Source organism: Nesoenas mayeri (assembly GCF_963082525.1).
Source record: "Nesoenas mayeri genome assembly, chromosome: 18".
In the NCBI taxonomy this organism is placed as follows: domain Eukaryota; kingdom Metazoa; phylum Chordata; class Aves; order Columbiformes; family Columbidae; genus Nesoenas; species Nesoenas mayeri.
The window spans coordinates 5,390,236-5,408,452 of NC_137566.1; the positions used below are offsets into that span (position 1 = coordinate 5,390,236).

An 18,217-nucleotide genomic window follows, 5' to 3' on the forward strand; every position below is an offset into this window, starting at 1 on the left:
TTGGCTCAAACCCAAGTAAGAACCTTCACTTACTGTGCAATATATGTATATATTGGTCAGTTCCTACTGCCTTGCTCACTGCTGACTAGAAAAGTGTGAGAAGATAATAAAAATTTTGTTGCACTAGGCTGCTTTAGTGCCTTTCCCAGTGGCCAATATTTCACTTGAGAGCGATTAATTCTTGTTTTCAAGTGGAGCTTTCTCAGTTGGGACTTAGAGTCCCACTGGACGGTGCCTTTGTCTTGACCAAGTCAGAAATGTGGCAGGTCAGCTGTAGCTGTGACAGCAGCTGCATCCCGAGAGGCCACCAGCCCCAACTGCCCTCCCTGTCCAAGCTTATCAGGTTTCTGGGACGACGGAGGGACACGGTGTCTGCTCCCAGCAACTTAGCTTAACTGCGTGATGAAGGCTTGTGATGCCACATCAGGCTGTGGTGGTGGCCAGCGTTTTTGGGGAAGGCTTCCTCCCATCCTACCATCCCTGCTCTCCGACCAGGAGATGGGATTTGAGTTCTCACAGACCTCACATTCACATTTGGTTTGTGTCGGGCAAGACACGATGTTGTATTACCCAGGTCTAATTCTTTGATGATATTTAAGAAAGGTTCTCTTTATCTCAACATCATTGAAGTTTTTAGTCTATGCAAGGCTCTCATTTTTCCAAGTAGTTCTGTTCTCACTCAGAATGGGGTAATGATCTGTATTAAACTCCCTGGAGGCTGAGTTCAGTTCATCTAACACATGGGATCACACCCTGGTGTTGCAAAATATGTAGGTTTATTCACTCTTTAAGTATTAGAGAGTCTTCGAACTGACAGAGGTGAATTTGCAGGAACCCAAGCGGAGGCCACATTTGATCACGTACTAGGCTGCGAGCCATTAATCAACTCGATTTTCCTATCTGCGAGATGGCAGCGATAAGATTCACAAATCTTTCCAAAGCCCTATGAGATACTAGAGTTAAAACCCACCTTCTCAGGGCTATAGTCAGGAGTTTGCTGTGAATCAAAGCCATCGGATGGCCTGGCCAAGAACATGAGGACAGCAGCGAATGTTGAGATAACGTGAGTCGAACGGGCTATTCGCCACTCAAAATGATTATAGGCAGTACTTGCGAGCTTGCCAGGGCGAAAAAATTTGAGCGTGTTAAATGGAACTCTGGCTTTCTTCAAAATATATCACTCTGTGGTCTCTCCAGACGCCAAAGTTAGTGGTGTTCCTGCTGCTTGGTGGTGTGTGAGGAGAAGAGGAGGGTGTGGGTCATGTGCAGGTGAGGGAGAAGCGTTAGGAGTTGTGCATCTGCAGGACAATTGTGTTGGATCGTAGGGAGGACTGGCCAAGATGCCAGGAAATCTATTCTGCATCTGGGTTCATTTGGTATGAACAGGAGAATTCCCTGTGCTGTTTATCCTTGACAAAACCGGCACATTTCTAACGCTTCATTGGATCACAGACAATAAGAATAACCTTCACACATTGCCCTTTTCTCTTTAAATTAGAAGTGATGTCCTGTTTGTTCATCTTTGCCCAGTGCTTTATCTTGCTTTCCTCCTCAGTTGCAAACAGATGTGCTCCCTGCTTTTTTTCCTCTGCCTTCTTCTCTCCTCTTCTTACCTTTCCTTATTTTCACTTTTCCCTTTCTTCTTTCTTGTACTTTGTCTTCTCCCTGTCCTGCTTGCTCTCTTTTCGTGTGATTACTTGGGAAGGAAGAGGGAATTTATAGCTCTCACTGGATTCTGTTACCAACTGTTCCACCCATCTGACCTCTCTGGATCTTGCAGTCTATGACTCCGTGCCAAATTGTAATGTTACCATAGTACTTGGGAACCCAGCGAGCGTTGTGGCTTTCATTAGTTTTTAGTACTACCTCCCATGTAGCCAAACGTAGCCAATGGTGAGAAATGTAAAAGTACAAGTGCCTGTTGTTTCATCATAACGAGCACAAAGAGCCAGCTCAGACCTGTGCTCCATGTGCCTCCAAGAAAAGGGGTCTTACACAACATGCTAGATGAGCCTGGAAATGGCACAGGAGTTGCCCCTCATCAGCTTCTTGGAATCAACAAAGGCTCTTTTCATTGTCGTTGTTAAAGACAAAAGAAAAAGGTTGTATTTTAGAGCGACAAGCAAGCGAGTAAGCAGGAGCACAGGGGTGAACTGAAGGCTAAGTGACTCTGTTTATTGGGTAAAGAAGCAAGTGGAAGGGGTAGAAAATATCGTTTGGCACAGGGCAAGGCACTAGAATAGGAAACACAGGACCAGACACACTGGCCCCATGTGTGTTGTTTGGTATCCGGTCCAGCTGGGCACTTAAACTAGGTTTGCATCTTTCAACCAGCCAGGAGACATTAATGTTATGTTCCTCCTCTCCACGCTCGCCACACCTCTTCTGCTCAAGTAAATAGGGAGTCTCTGGACAGATATGCTTTCCTGCCACTAGTTTTTCTTTCAACACTGATGCAAGTGGTTACCCATGCTCTCTAACTTGTTTTGTGCCCTGTCTTTGCTTCCTTCCTTCTTTCTTTCAGGGCACCCTGATGTTGAGCAGCCTTGTAAATCCAGCGTCAGAACGTGGAGTCCCAACTCGGCAGTCAACCAACACACGGTGCCGCCAGCCTGTCCCGAGCCCCAGGGCTGCTACCTGCAGCTGGAGTTTCGTTACCCGCTGACTCCAGAGTCCCTCACTGTCTGGGTGACATTTGTTTCCCCAGACTGGGACTCCAGTGGAGCAGTGAACGACATCAAGCTGCTCACCGTCAGCGGGAAGAACATTTCTCTCGGGCCGCAGAACGTCTTCTGTGACATCCCGTTGACCATAAAGCTGGATGCAGGACAAGTGGGCGAGGAGGTGTATGGGATCCAGATCTACACTCTGGATGAGCACCTGGAAATCGATGCTGCCATGCTGAGTTCCGTCCCACACAGCACGCTGTGCGCGGACTGCAAACCCATCCAGTACAAAGTGGTTCGGGACCCTGCTTTCCAGTCTGGATCTCCAGTTGTTATCTCAAACCTCAGCAGGAGATTCGTCGACACGTAAGTGCTGCTTTCCTGAGAGCTGAATAGACTTGTTCAGAGGAAAACAATAACGTGTCCTTCTTATCCTGTTAATGTCCCACATCACGATTGTTAGGATTTTGAATGAGATTGATGTACCAAGTATCACCAGGAGAGGCTCTTCTCATAGTTCCCCTCTGGAACAAGGAGCATCACACTCAGGTGAAATTGCCTGAGATTTCACAGATAGATTTTGAGAAATTTCTGGCGTAGTTGTACAGAGAAGTGAAATTCAGACTTTCCTTAACCAGAATGGATATAGCAAACTATCTGAGCCGTGATAAATTAAATGTTTAAGATAACCTATATGAGGACCTCTGAATAACATGGTCATCATTTTCTTAGAAATCATTTGAAAGTAACATTCTGATGGCGAAGGAGACAGAATGGTTTCAGTGCTGGTGCACCAATTATCTGCTAAAGAAAGAATGCAAAAAAAATACACTTGCATGTTCAGGTATACGCACGTATTTCAGTTACTTTCATTTTTTTACTTTCATGTGCCACTGAAACAAATTTTGTTGGAACAGGATTGTTCTAACATAGTAAATACAGCAAATGCTCTAGTTTGTGGTAGGAACTGAGTTTCATCCCAGATGCAGTTGTGCTCATCAACACATGATTGTTGAGGAAAGTTCAACTTCAAAATATTTAATGATTGCAAGGAGATCCATGGTCTCCATGGGCATTCTACAGCAGCAAGAAAAACATGTTTTGCATAACATGATTCCCTGGAAATGATTCACTCATCTGTAGGAACAACATGAAGCTCTTTTGAAAAATGAACACCAGATAAAAGGAAACCTGCTAAGAAAACTGCACTCTAATTTAGAAAAGATGATCTAATTAGTACAGCTAATATCAAGGAAGCATACATCATTATGGTCTTCTAAAGCATATTTAAATATAATAAAAATGATTAATTAACAATTCAGTAATCATGAGCTACCATCCCTTTCATTGCCCAATTATGCAGCTCAGAAGATGCAAATTGTCCCTACAGATTTAAAAATTCAAGGTTACTAACAATAGTGAATATAAAAACAAAGCCCAGGACACCACTGATGTTATTCATGTGCTGAAAGTTAAGCATGTGCTTAAGTATTTTCTTGGGTTGTAGCCTTGTTCCAACAATTGCTGGCACTTAAAAGGAGGTGAATACTGGCATATTGGAAATATGGAAAATGGTGAATTTTCCCATGGTTTTGCTGTGAAAGCATCTTTGCCTGAAACCTGGCCCACTCTCGTTGGAAAATAGGACTGGTTTGGTTTGAAATATTTGCATACCTTAGCACAAGTTCCCACAGAAACAGGTCCAGTTTGGAGTTCATAACAAAACGTGAAAGAAAAAAAAAAGACATGCCCGAAACATCACTCGTATTCTCAGCTCTATTCCCTTGCCTTTTATTATGATTTTGCGGGTCAGTTTTAGCTTACAGCCATCTGAACATCTGAAATGAAAGGGTGCTCTAATAACTGAATCAGTAGCCAGGGATTAGTGACAATTTTCCTGTGCGTCACTGATTAAATCACAAGGGGTAACATTACTGTACCTGTCCGTATGTCTTATCTAGTGACAGAGCCAGCTGAAAATCAGACATAAAATTTGTGTTAGCCTTGCTGGACTCTACCTGTGATCATTTGACAGAAACGGGTGGTTGGTTTTGATTCAAGACTTCAGCATGCGTTGGAAATTTTGAAAAGCGGGGTGCACAGCACTGATCCGTGTCCTCTGGTGAGGGGAGGTCATGCAGCATCGTTGTCTGATGCTCTGTGTCCAGGCTGCTGCTGGACCACACCTGGGGATGCAGCAAACTCCGCGTGGGGTTGTGGTGATGTGGGAGAGGCAAAGGCAAGATGAGTTATCCATTAGCACCTTGTGCAAAGAGGAGCTGCGGTCCTTGTACTCCGTAAGCAAGAAAGACGGGAAGATGATTCAGGGAGGTCAGGGACAGAGGTGCTGGGCTATGCTCCTGTGTGTATTTATTTATAAATGCAGAGGTAAAAGCATTCTCTTCTCATCTACCTGCTTGTCTCTTTCTGTACAGCTGGAATTCAGCATATCTGTGCAGCCAGCCTGTGCAGCCCCTTTATCGCTCTGTGAGCCCCAAGCCCGTTACCTCTCCTTTATGCTTTTACATGTTTTCCATATTAAATAAAATGACACCCCCACATGTTCTATGGAAGGTTATTTTGAAGGCAGCCACATATCTTTACTCTTGCCTCCTCTGACCTTGATCTTCACTTTCTCGTTTTTGCCCAAAGAAAATATTTGCTTGCACTGTTATCTATGAGCAAGATCCTTTTCCCAGGTGTGGCGATGCTGAAAGAAGAATTAATTTCTCTTGCCTTCTTCCCGTCAAAGAGAGAGAACTTCTCTTTAAGCTAAGAGCAGAGGCAGCCTTTAATGGATAGCCCTTGCCTAGTCAGCACTGGGTGCTCCACAGAGGAGAGTAAATAACTAGAACAGTGGAAACCTTTTATTAAGAATTGCAAAATAATGCCAGACCTTCTGTTCTCAAGCTGAATTTTAATCTCAGCTCCTTGGCTCAAGGCTGAGGCTTACAAATATGTGTAAGGGACAAGACTGTATTCTTGGACCTTACACAAACCAGGCAAGATGCACTACCTTCCAGTGAGTATGATCAGCCGGAATTGCTGGTATCTGTGATACAAAATGAGAGACAGAGCCTAGGAAAGCTAAATAAATCAGTGGGGAATAAAAAAACAAAAACAAACAAAAAAGAGGTCAGGCCAGGTGCAGCACAGAAGTGCTGAGTCTTCACACTGCAGCGGGTGATAAGGAGCCTCATCTGCAGATCTCACAGTCTCAGCTCACCATTGAATCCAAAGTTCAGGTTGTTCTCTTATCTAGAGGGTCTCACTCTGGCTGTTCTCTAGAAGTAATGTGTGAGATGGTCATGATGGTGAATGTGGCAAATGTTTTGCCCTTGTGGCGCTTTTACACTCACGTCACTGCCGTTGGAAAGCAATCGTTGCTCTTGCATTCGTGTGTAGCCGCTGCTGATTTGTTAAGAGCTCAGTGAGAACAGAGTGCCCACAATGAGAAGCTCTCCCGAGCACGTCACCGGTGCAGTTGGGTGTCAGTCCCATGGGGACGGTTAGGGGCGAGCAGCCCATGTTCCCCATTGCACTCTCAGGAGCCACATTTGCGAGCGGCGAGCAGCCGGGTGTGCTGGCGCCATCGATGCTCACCCCTCGGGCAGGCCAAGCTGAAACACGCTGAGGTTGGCTTTGGAAAGCTGTCAGAATAACTGGAAAGGTTTCTTATAAACGGAAATTTTCCCATCCTTTCTGACACAAACTTTGTAGGGAACTTGCAGACTTCATGGACAGTGATGGATCAGGTCGTCTTTGTGGTGTTAACCTGTAGACTATTTCTAGACAAAGGCGTTGACTGAGCCTCAGAAAGAATCCCAACATGAAGCCCTGCTATGAGCTTTGGTTTTGCAGAGTGGAGCACCACTGAGAAGCAAGTATGCTGTCCTGTGATCTATTCATCTGAGCCATTCCTACTTGGCTTTAGTGCCTAAGTGACACCTAGAGATAGTGCATTCATACTTGAAAACAAAAAAAGAGAAACTGAGATGAAAACTTGCATTTTCTCATGTAGGGAATATATTTTTCTTCTCAATTTTGGCTATTTTACACCCACATTCTATGGCTAAACTTTTTACATTGCTTGGTAATAGTTGGAGGGGACTGGTTGTCGTACGTATGCAGTTGTTATTTAAGTGAGTATAATATTTTAAAATATTTTGTTAGAGTCATAAGCTTATAAACTTGATGCTATTTACTGTGTTATAACTCCACACCGGAGGTGGTGGAGTACAGATCTCACTAGGGCTTCGTGGAGTGATTGCAGAGCAACTGAGAAATCATCATCATCAAGATTACAGGTAATTGGAGGGCTGCTGTGGCATTGCTCGTGGGTCCTTAGTGTTCCATGTACTTTATCCAAAGTAATTATTTGCTTCAAAATTTGCATTATTGTTGCAATGGCCATTGTTACTGGTATTGAATCAGAAGGCTGTATGATAAGTGACTTGTCAGAAACACCAGGTGAAGAGAAGTTGAAGGAGATGGAAAATAATTCTTAGTTTGGATGTATATGAAAAATTTGGTAAATTCCTACAAATATGAAGAAGCAGAGAGGCTGGAGAATCAGCAGTGGCTCTTCATAATGAGCAATAATTCATTACAGGCAATTATTGCTGTGCCTTTTAGACCCTGAACTTAATAAGAAGACTGCATTTACATGACACAAGCCTGGCTGAACGCAGGACTGGAAAAACATGAATATCACAATGATGATATGTAAACCTCAGTCCCTGCTGAATGCAACAGTAAAATTTCACGGCAACATCTGTCCTTATTATGGCATTCCTTCCTTCAACTTGAAGATCTATTTCTCTATTTTCTGAAGGTCTACCAGCCAGAGGAATGTATGATCTAAAGCAGCTGAAATGAATTGCCAAATCCATCTGTCATGGAGATAATTAACACCATATTTCCACCCAAACAAGATACAGATCGCCGGGTGGATGTTCTCCCAACACCAAAAGCTGAAGTCCATATTATCACCATCTTCTGCTTCCCCCTGCTCCACAGTTACCATGCCAAAGCCCTCTTGATAAGCCAGGAAATACTGGGGAGTATCTGAGATAGGACTGAAATGTGAAGAAAGAACTTTACGTGCCCAGATTTATTTGCAAGAGCTGCTAGGTTGTCCGTGCGATATTGGCATGCTACACATCTGGATTCCCGAAAGGCTTTAGAAATGCATATGGTGTTCCAGATGTTCTTGTGCACGAATACTTACCCAACGACCCTGGAAATGCCTTGCCTTGATGTGTGTGAGAACCTCATATGCTTCTTTTTTGTGGATACATCCCACTTACAGTTCACAGTTGTATTACAATTGAATAAAAACAACCAACTCCTTCTTTTCTTCTCACCTGCAGTGAAGGGCTCCCAAATGATTCTGAATTTCTTGATCCTACATGCATAACATTGTCTTATACCAACATATGCACCATTTTGAGACATCCCATCCTGTAAATTAGTCATTTCTACATTAGAACTCTGTCCTCCTCTGCATTGACTGGGCCTGTTTACCAATTCTGCGCTGTCTGCAGATACTTGGACTTTTGATGTTCGGATCTTTATTTGTGGAAAATGTTTGTTAGTTAACCTCAAAGTGATAACTGAAAGACAAACTTTGATTTCCATCCAAATTTCTCTTTCGATCCAACCTATTAACAGCTACTAGAAGCACAAAATTGTGTCATCTCTCGTTGAGTCCTTAAGTATTTGATTCCTGCTCTCACTCCTAGCAGCACCAGGGACCTGCCATTAGTAAGAGCATTTGTTCTCTAGTCTGCATCTAGATTTCTTTCCCTTAATTACACGATTCTCTGTACTATTTCTCTCTAGTAATATATTAGAGATCCCTATCTGTATCCATATGAAAGTTTACAGCTCATCTCTAGTAAAAACACTTTTTACCAGGCTTCAACATGAACAGATTTACTCTTATTCATGCTTTCTTGCTCATTCCTAAGAGCTTCCCTGTCATTAGTTTGCGATGCTGCATGGACAAAGCTATTTTGAGCTTTCCCATGAATCAAATCACCCTCCTGTCCCACCGCGTTTCTCTTACCCCTGTAATTTCCCATTTCAGGTACACTTCAGCACTTGTAGTTCTTGCATAGTTCTTCATCCAGAGTCCTTGCATTGAGGAATAAATGTTTCAGTTGTTCCTCTCTGACCCTGGTTTCTCAGATGGATTGGTGACCGTGCTCTCACTGTCTAAAGCCCCTGCATGTCGGTGAAGCTTTGAGTGTATCGTATTTGAGTGTATCGTAGCTGCCACTGGTTGGTTTTGGCAAAGCCAGAGTTGGGCAGAGGCACTGGTGATGTGCTAGCAAGCGCCATCCATCTTCATGCCTTTCCCACCTTCACATCTTTTCCCAGGGAGATGTCACAACCCCAAGCCTGACAGGATTCAAGAAGCAATTCAACAATGTCCTCAGACACATGGTGTGAATTTTGGGGTATACGCAGGGACAGGAGTTGGACTCAGTGATCCTTGTTGGTTCCTTCCACCTCAGGACATTCTATGTTCTTTGTTTCATCACAATAAGATACCTGCCCAGAACTTGAATCACCTTTCCAAGGCCCTCTCCAGCCTTGGCTGCATTGTCAGCTCCTCCCTCGTGCAGCCCATATCGACTGCTCTGTTTCTGCTTAATGAACCTGGAAATTTCCCCTGAAAGAACAGAAAAATCCAGGACAATTTGCTGTCGCACACCTTCCCTTCTAACAGCGGGAAACTGGTTGCTGGCTCATCTGACCCTAACAGAGGTGAAGTGCTGGTAGGAAGGAGATTCCTCCACCCAAGAGCATCTTCTCCACCAACATCCCCCTTGGGTAAGTCCTTTCCTTTCCTAAAGACTTTGGCCTCGCCTCTGGCTTGCATGGCAGCGGGGATGGCTAATTCTGCTCCCTGTGCCAGACAGGAGTGTGAATCCCTGCTCTACACTGAGGGCTTGGTGAACCAGGATAAGGAAGATTGCTTCTTTTCCATCTACTGTTCTTGCATCTCGCCTCCACATATGTTGTACCACTAAATACCGAGGTAGTGCTTATTATTTATAGCTGCCAGTAGCATGCCGGGCGTTTTGCAGAAGAAATACACCAGGTGCCTTCTTTCAAAGAGCTCACAATTAAATGTTAGAGGCTAGCAGTGCTGCCGCTCTCGGGGATTGCACATCTCCACTTGGCTGATAGGACTTGACAGCTGGAAGCCACGTTCTGATGGCTTTCCTTCTTTCTTGCTTTCTTCATTAAAGGTGCCAAGTTATCTTTGCGAGAGAATAAAACCTGCTTCCTGACCCCCCACACAGAACAGATAGAGCAATTTTTTCCCTTACCACCCTCTGCCAAATTGCCTTAGCCCTGCCCTGGAGAAGAGAAAGAACAATTTGACGGTCTGTGCCCATTCAGAAGGCAGCTTTTCTGCTAAGCCTGTGCAAAGATGCCATTTGGTGCCAGCGGTGGTGATAGATTTGTGATTCTTCGCTGTTGCGGTTTCTTATGTAACGCTGTAACTAAAGCTGGCACTTGACAAAATCTGTAGCTCCTGTTCTGGCTCGGCCGGGTATGATGCAAGACTAAGGTAGTAAGGGCGGGTTTAAATCTTTAGAGTTCTGTCATCCTGAGATAGCGCAGCCCAGGGGAATTTTTCAGCCTGGGTTTATCTTTGAAGGGTGGGATGGCTCTGAGTGACCCCCAATGGCCTCTTTCAAAGAAATAATTTGAGAGTGTAGAAAGAGCCAGGAAGGAGGGACTGTCCCATTTGGGGAACGATGCTTGGCTTTGGGATCAGCTCTGCTCCAGCCAGAGACTCCCCAAGGACCGTGAATTTGCATCTCCAACATGGCAATGGAGGTGACTGAGAGATCAGAAATGTAGACTACAACTTAGCCATATGCAAGTGTCCCTGAAAAAGTGAACATTAACAGCTGTCCTATTATTAACCAAATAGATACTATTAGGCATTGATATATTTAATCACTCCCAGCCAGCGTGGAATTTGAACTTGTGACCTAGAAGTAGTAGCAGAGTTTTCAGCTGCAGGATTAAAAAAAAAAGAATGAAGGTCAAATGGGACTTTTCCTGCTGGGCAAAATAATTTATTGCAGGTGAAACAGTCTCAGATATGTGGTAAATTAGGCTGTGCATTATCTCATGGATAATAATTTCTCTCTGATGTTTGCCTTCTTGTGCGCATCTTTATTTGGGGCTCTAAACAAGATAAGAAGCACCAGAAATCTCCCAGGAATAACAAATGCATTTTCTTTGCTTGATTGAGGAAAGAAATATTGGACAGACATGTGTTATGCAACAATTTAAAAATAACTCTCTTGTAAAACTTGGAGTGAGCCTCAAATACCGCAGAAGGAGCAGAAATGTGTTACCTACCTTTTTATCAGCTGTGTCAGCCAGTACAGCTTTTTTCAGCTACTTTTACTGAACTATTGGCCTGATCATTTCCTGGGCATTTTATTTGAATATCTTTTCCTAGGTAATAAATTCCACGTTTTGTTAAATTTGGAACTACGCTCAAACAGGCAAGGATTTGAAAGCAACACTGCAGTAAGACTAAAATACCTGTGCTGTCCTTAATACCTTGTTGGATACAGCGACAGACAAGACAGAAGCCTTTTAGGTGGATTTTAGGTGCAATACACTGAGCACCCATCGTGGGGTTGCTCCACCCAAACTTGATCTTAGTCTTTCTGGCCAGGATCTTCTTGAATACATAATGATGTTTGGTATCCCCATGCTGGTGCCCCAATTCCAGCAAATTCCTGGAACTTTTTACAATAGAAGGGGCAAAGTGGAAATAGAGCTTTTTCTTCTGTCTGCTAATTGTACCACATGGAGGGTGTCTGCAGTTGGGCACCCCAAAATATGAGCCGCCACTAAAAGTACTGGCCTTGAGAGCTCAGTTCAGTAAACCAGATCATTTATTCACAGTGGTACAGATTTCTTTTTGAAAGGTAAGACCAGTTGCAGATGTAATGACAATAGAGGAAATTAGCTCATGATGGGATTTTAGAAAGAGGTTAGTGGAAATATGTTCAGTAATGTTCATTTATTAAACCATTAAAGATCCCACTGGAGACCAGCTAGTAGGATTTCTCATAATCTGAAGCGGCTTAAAGCAAAACACAGAGCCCCTAAGGAGGGAAATGACAAAATGTTCCTTCGGAATAGTCACCTCACCTCCTCTCCGCTGTCTCTGTGCTCTGCTGTCTGGCGTGCGTGAGAGCACATACGTCTCTCATGCATATGGACATGTACCTATAGGCTCCCCCAGGGGCGCCGTGGCCCCCGCGCCCTTACCCTGCACAGCAGAATTTTGTCGAGGAGGGATGGGAGACGTGAAACCAGAGAAAACTGCAAACATCTGTATTCGCTTGGGGCCCAATCTAAGCCCTCCTGAAAACGCACGTAATAACTTCCACCGGCTTCAGGAGCCTTTGGATCAGGCACTGCGAGCGTCTGCTCCCATGGCTGTGTTTACCATTTTGGTGGGATTACATGGAAACAGGAGGGTATTAAGTTCTGAAAATCAGGTCATGGCTCATGCCTGTTGAAAGGAAATCCTAGAGGTCAGGTCTGGATTCAGAGAAGCTGAAGAACGTTATTCCACCAAGTTGATGACCCTAAACTGGGAAGAGCCTTCTGCCTGTGGGGATGGCCAAGCCTGACAAAGAGGACAGGAGCCATTCCCAGCCCCACAATGAATAATCAACATGCAGAAGCTGAGGGATGGTTGTTGGGGTCCCAGACCCTGTGAGGGGTTTGCACCAGGTGTTTCTCCTGCAGCGTGGTCTGAACCAGCACTGGAACTGGGGTGGGTGCTGCTCCTGGCAGTCCTGCACGGAGAAGCCACAGCACAACTGGGATGTTGTTAAGGCTGAGGGTAATCAGGTGTGCTCATCCAGAGGCACGATGCAACAGGCAAGGGGTCACCAGTGACGGTGATGGCCTTTAAAGCAATTAACCTGTCCTAACCTGCCTGCCAGTCACATTACTGTTTTCTCCCTGCCGCGCCAGTACACCAGACCATTATCCTCAGGTGGTGGATACTGGCACCACTGCCTTGAAATCTATAGAAAAGCGCTGGCTTCCACTGGTTGCAAGCAGAACTTTCTGCATATTGTGCCCCAGATCTTTCCTTCCTCAGTTGAAACAGAAAAACCTTCCCTCCTGTGGCGGCCACATCTGAACATCATGTTGAGAAGTGTTCCTGTCTCAGCTTCGGGTCTGATCGCAGCGGTGAAGAAGCAAAAGCAACAGATTTTCCTCCTCCTTCCCTGCTTCTAATAGCAACCAGGTGCTCTGACACTTAACCTGTGTGCTGCTGTGAAATTGCCTCTCTAGTGCAAACACCCATGTGAGGCCCTGGGCCTCTAAGATTTACTTTATCCCAGGATTTGTAACCCAATCTCATTTAAATCCTCCATTTATTTCATCCACCTTAAAAATTCATATTTTTTCTTGTTGTTGTTGTTTAAACATGAAAGTAGAAAATGTCTCTTGACATTTAATTTTTTTTTCTTTTGAGAAGAAACAAGAAATAACTTTAAGGTCTTGGCTGCAAACTTTGTTCTTTATTAAATGTGCTACTGTGTTTTAAATTGGTACCAGGGCAAATATTTGGACGATTATATCAAAGTCTTCTGGAGTTAATCAACTGCATATATATCTGCATGTTTGCTACTTAAAAACCTTATGGTTCTTGCACAAAGGACAGAAAAGAGTGGCCTGTGTGGAAAAAACAAGTGGTTAAAACCAAATGTGTTTAAGGTCCTAAACAGGACCTGGGTTTCAGAGCAGAGGTCCAGGGCATTTTGAGCTGGTCCAAGCAGCAAATGCACACGTTTGCAACTTGGAGGAACAGATGAGCAGCTGGAGTTGCAGTGGTTTAAACCTGGAGTATTTTGCTGGGGTCTCTAAGGTTACTTGAAATATACACCAGCGTAAGTGAGAGCAGAGCTGTAGACTGATGTCCTGGTTTGATTTCATGGTGATTATGAGAGTTGATTGTGACTTTGATTCACAGAAGTATTTTGTGGAGCAAATGATATTTTCCTTTTCCTAATAGATTGGATCCCTCAGCCTTTGACGTCAGTTTCATATACACGGGGTCTCCAAGCTACTGTGTGGTTGGTTCAGGTGTGACTAGAGATACCTTCATCATACGATCAGGAGCAAAACACAAGTCTTGGGCATCATCTTGATGCCACATGGGGAGACTCTGGGCTTCAGATAGCAGAACAACCTCATGGTCCAAAACATACCCCATCAAGTATTCAGCTGAGATCATCTGTTCAGGTTGTTGGCTGCCCTGTTGGTCTTCCTTAGAAATATCCCGTTCAGGTCTAAGCTGGGTTTGGGAGCAAAAATCCGCTGTCCAGTCCCCACTCCCCCATCCAGCCCATGAGCATTCATTTAATACTTTAACCACCCTACTTTGATTTGCCTGTAAAAAAACCCAAATAATAAAAAAAGGCAGAGGGCACAGAGCAAACCCTCTGCCCCAGTTGGGACCTAACTCATCATGGATAGAGAGAAAACCCTCTCTGGGGCTGCTTCCTTGGTGTTTATGACTCCTGAATCAGCTCAGTCTCTGAGAGAGGCAGGAGACTTGTTTTGCACCTGCCATGTCGCTGGGCTTATCCAAACAGAGCTTGGACCGCAGCTGGAAAAACAGCCCATTGCAAGAGCTCCGTTTTTTTGTCATCCTTGTTTTGCGTACAGCATCCCATCCCTCCTCTCTGCTGACTGCAGAGCAGGGCAGGAATTCTCTTCATTATCTTCTGCCGTGCTTCTCATGCCATTTTTATTAAAAAGAAGGACAGGCAAGGCAAGAGAGAGCATGTGCGAGAGGGGATGAAAGAAGAAAACAATCATATGTGTACGGTCAATGACAATGTAGGAAAGCGGATGCGAGTTGGGGAGCAAATCTATTTGGGTTGTCCTAAAGCAACCTAATCTCCTGCGTTACTCTTTATCAGTTGCTTTTGGAGCACCTGAGGATGGAATAGCCTGCAAACACTGCGGTAGCATTGCCGAGAGGGAAAACCCAGCGTGGTTTAATGACCCACCCTCTAAGCAGCAATGAAGAGAGCATTGTCGGCTCCTCGGGTCTAGAAACACTGAGCCCTGGATCAGTGCCCAAGACTGGGAGGCTCTAAACACGTCTGAGCACTGCGGTGCTTCTTCCCTGAGTTTGTGGATATTTGGAGTATTTCAGGACCTCCGTATATGACATTGGGATTTTTGGTGGCTGCGAACAGCCTGTGGAGCTCCAGGTTGCAGAGGATGGGACAGGACATGGCAGAGACCTTCTGTGTGTGGTTGTACTGAGTCCACCTTGAGCAGCTGATCCAAAGCGTTGCAACAAGCGAAGATGTGGCATCACTGCTATTTGCTGCCAGCAGATCTCTTGTTTTCCTCCTTACTAGGGAAGAAGAAAAAGAGAAAAGGTGACAGTGTTAGAGGGAAATGGGAGTGTTGCTGGCAGATCAGGGCTCATTCTGGGCTGTGGAGACCTGTCCAGGAAAACATTTTGTGGCTATTTAAGGTCAAAGAAAGATGGGTCCTTCATGAAGATACTTGAGGTGCAGAATTTGCCTGTTTCACCTGACACTGTTTCTCATAGCCATAATTTAACTGGGGATGCCTAAGAGCCTGTCATCTTGTCCTTAAATAACAGAATTGTATCTGCTTTCATTGTTTTCTGGCCATTTTTGTTTTCATAGGGCAGAAGCTGGGATCAGCCTTAGGGATATTTTCAATTTTGTTGGAAACAAGTCTTTGCCGTACAAAACCCCTCGCTACTGTTACTTGTAGTAGGAAAAACATGTACGCCATTGTAGCAGAGAGAAAGGTGTGGGATGTTTGCTTTCACTGCATCCTGAGTCCTGGCACTCGAGGACATGCGTGTTGCTCTGCAAATTCAGTGATCCTTTAAACCCACCCTGGTCTGAGTAGAAAACTACATCCCAGAGGTATAATTTTTCCCATAAGTTTTACAGGAATGCCCAGATTGAAAGCAGAGGGTCCCTTGCCTGGGGGACACAGCCAGGTTAACTCAACTGCCCGGCTTCCCCAGGAAAAACAGGAAAAGAATTAGAGGGGTTTATATTTCTGACCCTGGATCCATCACTCGTCACAGCAGACAGGAGAGTTGCCCTCATGGTATTTCACACGGCACGTCCTAATTCCCCCTCTAAGCAGAGGGCTTGAGTCATTGCTTTTTAATAAGACGGCCTCCCCACGAGCGGAAGCTGCAGCGATCAATGTGGCTTACTCAGTTCTCGAAAAGGTCGTTAAAAGACCATAGATATAAATTTAAAAGGGTGTTTGTTCACATCCTTAATGTTAAAGATGTTCTTCTCTCTCACTTCCTTAAGTAGCGTCGTACGAAGCCGCCGTGTGTCGGACCTGCCTGACAGCAGAGCCTGTTCTCTCTGTTATTGTGCCATCAGCTCCCAGGAAGGCAGGAGAGAAAATAAATGGTCAAAAATCGCACTTTTATCACCACTTGGAGCAGAGCTTGTCTTGCTGACATCTCCAGATACAGTCTGTAATATCGACCTTGGTGCCCTATGACTATGTAGGACAGAATACATTTGTTATTATATTTTCCCCCTTTGTTCCTGCATTCCTTCCTCCCTCCCTCGCTAGGGTACTGGATTATTGCCTGAAGTATTGCACAGATTATCCCTTTAGCAGCTATATTTTTCCAAACTGTGGGTACAGTGAGGGAATGCTAAAGCTCTCAGTTGCTGCCGATGTGATATATTTAACAGTTCAGGAGGATTTAAGTGTTTCAGGTTCCAGTTGCTGAGATGTGAAATGCCACAGCCAACTCAATCAGGTTTTTGCCACCAGTTGCATCAGGCCAGGGTGAGCTGGAAGCATGTGGCTTTTCTGGTGCTCCAGTCCAGGCACATCTCCAGCTCCGATTGCGTGATGCTGGAGGGCACCTCTGGGGCTCATGGGGTATCACGAGCATAAACAATTTAATACCTCTTTTGTACCCAAACCATCTAAAAATAATAGACACCAGGCTGTGCAAATACCTAAATATATGTGAAACGAGTCAGGTCTTTTGTTCACCTTCTATTTTTGAGGAAAATATAGCCTTTTTTCGGTGTCACTAAACTATAATCATCATTTGCCTGTTACGATACGTCATTTCTCCAAGAGATTTCCAAGTTTGAGCAACAGGCTGCCATTGGAAATTTCCCGTTGGCAGCGTGTAGCAGGTGACACGATCAGACCAAATCCCACTGACACCCGTGTCCGCAGCATCCTCCCCCGAAATTTTTTCACTCACAATCCATACAATTAAATATACCAGATTTCTCTCCACCTATTAACGTTCATTTCCAATTTTCTGTCTTATTCACCCATGTACACATCAATCTCCCATTATCTAATAACCCACAAGCACCCTATTCTCTCCTGTGCTTAATTTAGCACTGTGTCTTCTTCCATTATGTTCTGCCAACTTCTCGCCCTGTACACAAACAAACGTGAACTCTTTCTGTTTTCCATTTGCGTGCACACACAAGCGAATGCAAACACTCCCACGTACCAGGACCGGGTTGTAGAGACACAATTTGAGCCGCATGCCTCCCGTCACCTCTGGGTATTGATGGAAATCACACCAACAAAATCAGAATCTGAAAACTACCCTTTCACACTCATGCGTGTGATCTCAGTGCATCAGAAAGCAGCGTGGATTTATTTATTGTGTAGCTGCTATAGCTGCCCGAACTGTTCATTTGTTAACAGGCTTTTCTAAGAATTGAACCTCTTTTTTTGTGGTTAGCAGATCCCCGGTGATAAAATCCACATTTCTGCAAGTATATTTGGTAATCTTAAATATTTTACAAATGGTTTTGAGAAAGAACTTGAGAAATAACTGCTCTTTAATAATCAAAGCTTGCCTCTACTTTCATTTCATCAGTATATATCAGAAACTTCCTGTCTTAATAAGTGGATTTATCCGGGAGTGAAATGTAGAGAAAACCCACAGTATTATAAGTCAGTGTGTGTTTGGCCACTGAAGTTAGTTTCTATATTTTTTTTATACAGTTGTTTTAAACAGGTCCCAAGGGCAGAAGTTTGGAATTTTTCCCTTTGATTGAATAAACACGTGTACCAATATCTGGGTCGATGTCTCCCCAATCCGTAGACAAATTAAGACAGTGTTTGTTCTACCTCAATCCTCAAATTTAGCTAAAAGGAGCTATGGACTATTGGAGATAGGAATTGGGTGAAGAAACAATGAAAAAAACGGTTGTATTTTCATTCCACTGAGTTTTGCTCCCCATTTCAAGTTCGGTACCAAAGAATCAAATCGCAGCACTGTTCACGTCTGATTCTTTCCATGGCAGTTAATCTGCAGCCATAGTATCCATGAGCAACAGCTTTGTTGTAAAATATAATATGTGATATTGGAGTTTAAGTCATGCTTGTTAATTTAATGAATGTTGTAAGGAGATACTTATTTAATGAACATGAAGATTTCAGTTACTGAAAGCCTTTGA

At 44.2% G+C, this 18,217-nt stretch overlaps 1 protein-coding gene across 1 annotated transcript in view; it reads left to right on the forward strand.

Annotated features, from left to right (window-relative positions):
* The window catches only part of PAPPA (pappalysin 1), a gene marked incomplete at its 3' end in the record, with an annotated part of 174,517 nt that overhangs the window by 69,345 nt on the left and 86,955 nt on the right, over positions 1-18,217 (forward strand). The window contains exon 7 of the mRNA XM_080356158.1: positions 2,525-3,032. Coding sequence (XP_080212284.1) covers positions 2,525-3,032 — 508 coding nt within the window. The remainder of the gene's footprint in view (positions 1-2,524; positions 3,033-18,217) is intronic.